At 33.5% G+C, this 4,891-nt stretch overlaps 1 protein-coding gene and 1 long non-coding RNA gene across 4 annotated transcripts; one reads left to right on the plus strand and one right to left on the minus strand.

The window, feature by feature from the left end:
* Nucleotides 1-972: 972 nt before the first annotated feature.
* Nucleotides 973-2,713, minus strand: LOC122038255. Of its 2 annotated transcripts, XR_006127830.1 has the most exons (3): nucleotides 2,581-2,713; nucleotides 1,448-2,448; nucleotides 973-1,099 (listed from the first exon to the last, which is right to left on the minus strand). It is a non-coding gene; the product is annotated as an uncharacterized LOC122038255 (long non-coding RNA). The 2 variants fall into 2 exon arrangements; XR_006127829.1 differs by lacking the exon at nucleotides 973-1,099 and having other exon boundaries at nucleotides 1,345-2,448.
* LOC122038253 lies at nucleotides 1,441-3,039 on the plus strand. 2 transcript variants are annotated; one of them, XM_042597897.1, is made up of 2 exons: nucleotides 1,441-1,684; nucleotides 2,516-3,039. In XM_042597897.1, exon 2 carries the CDS (start codon nucleotides 2,525-2,527, stop codon nucleotides 2,894-2,896), a length of 372 nt encoding a protein of 123 aa, XP_042453831.1. In that variant the 5' UTR covers nucleotides 1,441-1,684; nucleotides 2,516-2,524; the 3' UTR covers nucleotides 2,897-3,039. The 2 variants fall into 2 exon arrangements, with proteins under 2 accessions (XP_042453831.1, XP_042453830.1); XM_042597896.1 differs by lacking the exon at nucleotides 1,441-1,684 and adding an exon at nucleotides 2,266-2,388.
* Nucleotides 3,040-4,891: the final 1,852 nt, after the last annotated feature.

The following is a 4,891-nucleotide window of genomic DNA, read 5'->3' on the forward strand; positions in this document are numbered from 1 at the left end:
AAAACTTAAAAGATTAATTAGTTTGATATTAATTAATTGATTAATTAATATTTACACTAGATTAAGTAAATAGTTAATCGTAATAATCAATTAAATTAATCATAATGCAAAATGTTAATTTAATAAAAATATTTAATGAAAAAGTTTAAGGGAAAAGACACATCCAATATCCTTTCATCTTTTGGAAGAAACTTTTCACCTCTTGAGAGTAACCCTTCATCCCTATAAAACAAATCTCATTCTTTTCACTCAAATCATTCAATTTTAACTCAATTATCAAGTTATGGATTCTCCTCTTGGGTTCTATTCTCTCTCTCCTCTCTTAAGAGTTTCAAGACTTCGAAAGTTTGTCAGGTCTCGAAATTTGGAGTACTTCTATTTAGAGACGCAAGTCGTTATATATTAGGAGACGATTGTTAATAAACCGTAAGCATTTGGGCGGGACAATATTGTCTTAAGGAAAGAAGGTCTAACCTTCACCTCGACCTTAATACTCTTATCCTTAAGGATAAATTTACCTAAAGGAGTTGTGTCGATATCCGAAGGGATAACTCGACGACTAACGAGATTAGATCGGTAGCGATGATACCAAGAAAAGTATATCTTTTACCCAAAGAGGTACTTTGATAATCGAAAGAGAATGTCGAGAATATAAATAGGACAAAGTCCACATCGTTATATCTAGATCTACTAATTAAAATCATTGACTCATCGTTGAGATAAGTAATCGAATTTAATTATTGGATTTTAATATCAAAATCAATATATCCCTATTTTTTTTAAGGAAAAATATCCAACATGAATTCATGCCATCTATGTTATCAATTGAATAATATTATTATTGGTATGGTATATTGGAATAATGAAAAAAAATGTATATTTAAAATTTAATAATTAAAGATGTCCTTACATGTCATCTTTATTTTAAAATTAACTAGTACGCATTCATCAGGAAATTTCTGGGAAACTTCCTCCGGTCTAGCACTATAAAAGAGGGGTGGATAAGATCGAAGAACAAAAGGTTGCTCTGAGGGATGTCGGTGGCGGCAAGGAGCCAAGGAGCATCGTCGTTTGTGTCATGTCTGCCTCCCCTTCCCGTCTGCATAGCAACTACTACCTTGTAACACAATTCCTGGACGATTATACCTGACCTGCACCTCCTACTGCTAATTTCACTGACAAATTGAATTGTCTTGGATCATATAAATTAACCCGATTCTCTTCAATGTAAGTTATATAAATTAAGTTTTAAACGGAATTAAAGTGAAAGATGATTATATTTATTTCATACTCGACTGTTACTAGGATTTAACACGCAACCATGTTTGAACGAGAGATACTGCATACTTCTTTAATCTACCAATTATAAATTAGGGTCTGGATATTCATATACAGAGAGACGTACTGCTTGCTTGGGCAACAAGGAAAAGGAGAATATAGAAATCACCTTTAAACTTAATATTCCTGGACGTAGTTAATTAAGATTCCTCCGCCGCTGTCTCCTCTTTCTTTCAATCTCATCCTCTTATCATGGGGGTCGATGCAAGCGGCAGCCGGACGGTCGGCGATAGTACTCACATGCCCTCGCTGATCGCAACCCGCCTGTTGGTTGCTTCGCCTGGTTATCATGTTTCCCACCTTAATTTCCCATTTCGCTGGCTTATTTTATGGCAATTTGTCCACGGTATGGCTGTTTAATCTGAGATACTTGCTTCTTTGTTTTTTTGGTAGATTTCCCTTCTTGTTTTAGATGCTCAAGAAAGTTGAGTCCTATCGAAAAGATACATGATGCGTTTTAAACTGTTAAATTAGGGGAAAGAGTCGGTCTTAGATTTTTTTTTTTCAAGATGATTAATGACTTCAGAAAATATTTTCTACTGAAAAATATACTTATAGTATATATCAATAGATCATCGTAATCTCGAAATGAGAAAAATCGATTTGAAGCTAATTACGGTTATCCGCTCCTCTTACCGTCCGTCCCCATGTGAAGAAGATAAATGATACGGACAATTTAGAGCCGACCAGCTTTTCCCAGGGCATCGTAGCATGATCCTGACGGTACTTTTAAACAATAATGGGTCATCGCCATGTGCTTCAAACTCCACAACGCGTGTTCCGCAGTCCGTGCCGTCTGCAATGCGCGATTCGTGCCGTCTGCGGCACGCGATTGATTAGACTTGGCATTTGTTTAGAAAAAAAAATAGAATATAAAAACGCGTCTCCATTTAAAATTAGCCGTTAGTCAAGCTAGCCGTTAGACAAAGTCGAGGCAGAGCGGTAGGTGTCGAACTTTATATCGCAGATCCAGCGGATCAATTATCGCACATGCCACACAAATTTGTGATAATTCCATCTATCGTTACTGCGAGGCTCACTCGCACAGTGGTAAGGATGCCCTCGAATTTGCTCGCCTCGCCGATCGAGACGACGGCCATCAACTTTTGCCTGTCAATTTTGCCAAGCCATATAGCAAGCTGAGCAATCTAATCTTTGTTTGTAATTGAGTTTCCAGATTTCCTGAATGGACAGAGCAAATGACAATAAATGGATGAACTACCTAAGCTTTGTCTTTCTCACCTACAACTCCGGCGCCGCCGTCTACCGCTCGATGCACGACTTCTCCTCCGTCGCCTTCATCACGACCTCCTACCTCGACTTGCTCCTGCTCTTTTGGTGCTTGCGCAAGTTCGAGACCTCGGCAGAGGAAAACAGAGGATGGCTTAGAGCGGCGGTGTGGGTTCTGGCGACGCTGCTCACCGTCATGTTCTCCGGCAAGGTGGCCGCCGTCATGCCGTGGCCGGTGTCACTGGTCGTATACGGTATGGCGGCCGTGACGGCAGTCGGTGGCTTCTGGGCTTTCTTTATTAAGCCACAGCCCGTGCGTGATAATTAGAAGGGTGATAATTATATCTAGTCTTTATTCACAGCCTTATATTAAGTTTAAAATGTTTCGGATCAAAATTCGAATTTACTAAGTTTGGGGGAACCTATGAAATAATATCATCAATAAATAATATATATTATACTACTGTTTAACGAATTTATTCATAATTAATATAAAAAAATAAATATTTGAAATTAATCATTAATAATTTTAGTTTTATTAAAAATATTTTGATTAAAAATATTGAGGTACGAACATTCGATTAAAATATTTTAATCGAATTAAATAAAGTAAAAAATAAATACATTAAAATTTTTTAAATTAATTGAATCGTTCAAATTTTTTTATAAAAATTAAATAAATTGAATTGATTAATTTAAATTTCGAATGAATCAGTTAAAATTTTAAAATTAAATTATTTCAATTTAAATTATATTTTTAGATAAAACAATTAAATTAATATTTGATTTGATTTATGGAAAATTTTGCATGTAGTCCCCATTGACAAATACAACTTTACATGTATTCCCCATTGGAAAAAAATTTTCTTTTCACTCCCTAGTTTAATATACTTACCTAATTGCCCATGATATTTTAAGTATAAAAAGTCTAAAAATAAGTATAAATCCTCTTAAATTCAATGCATTAAACTAGAATCTAGTATATTTTCTATCAAATTGAGTACGATTCTTTTTCCACCTCAATTGGATGAAAAATATACTAGATTTTCTTTAAATAGTACTCAGTTAGATGTAAAATATACTAGATTTTTTTTAAATGATACTCAATTGGATGAAAAATATATTAGATTTTTTTTCAAATGGTACTGAATTTAGGAGGAATTATATTAAATAGGAAAAAAATTGTACTCAATTTAATAGAAATTATACTCATTTTTAGACTATTTATACCTAAAATATATGAAGGATAATTTTAATTAAAAATATACTCAAATATACTAGATTTTCTTTAAATGATACTGGATAGAAAATATACTAGATTTTCTTTAAATTTTACTCATTTTTGGACCTTTTGTACCAAAAAAAATCTAAAGGACAATTAGGTCACAATATTTGCATGAGGAAGTTCAAGCAAATAAAACTTTACATGCAGGAAGTGGAAATAAAGTTTTTTATGAGTGAGGATTGCATGCAAAATTCAAATTCTGATTGGGGATTTTTCTCTACTTTACTCTTGATTTATTTATTTAACTGAATTATAAATTTTAAAATCAGAATCGAATAAAAAATTAGATTAATTAAATTTTGAAATAGGATCAGTTTATATTGTTTATAGTATTCTTTGATCTTTTATCTTTTATTCAGGCCGTATTTTTCTTCAAAAGACGCTCTATGTTTATGTATAAAAAAAATCAATCATTTTTCTATAGGAATCATTAAAATAATATTCTTTAATTTATATCTTTATTGTTTTATTAAAATTGCATTTCACTCATCAATCCTCGTAAAAAATATAGATGTCCGTATTTTGGCTGATATAGTTCATAACTGTTACTATTTAAATATTAATTAATAAAATTAAATTGCTATTATAGTAATTGATAATATTGCGAATGGATTCGGGTATGACATGACATTTAAAGTTACAAGCCTTTATTTATTCTTCACTCAACGCTAATACCTTTAGTATGGGAACGGTCGTTCTAAGTGCTAGTTAGACTCGAAGCACCTAGTGCTTCACTCCTGTGCTAAGATATCTATTATATATCCGGTCGTCTTCCATAATCCGATCAAGTATAAAGTCAGTCGGGCATGTAGCCGATCGAGTATACTAAAGAGTTCCTCGTTCAGTGGATAGTTACTTGATTCAACAGTCGGTCAAACATGCCAGTCTTCACCATTCATATATGTTCATTCTCCCTCTCCGATCGGTAATAGGGCGGGTTAAACTAGCAGGGCTTAGCATTCTTGTTTCTTATGCGATAAATATGCAAGACAACTCTCAGTGTAAGTCCGGTCGAACTTCCAAATCTCAGGCTATCAC

Source organism: Zingiber officinale, chromosome 1A, assembly GCF_018446385.1.
Source record: "Zingiber officinale cultivar Zhangliang chromosome 1A, Zo_v1.1, whole genome shotgun sequence".
Taxonomy (NCBI): Eukaryota; Viridiplantae; Streptophyta; class Magnoliopsida; order Zingiberales; family Zingiberaceae; genus Zingiber; species Zingiber officinale.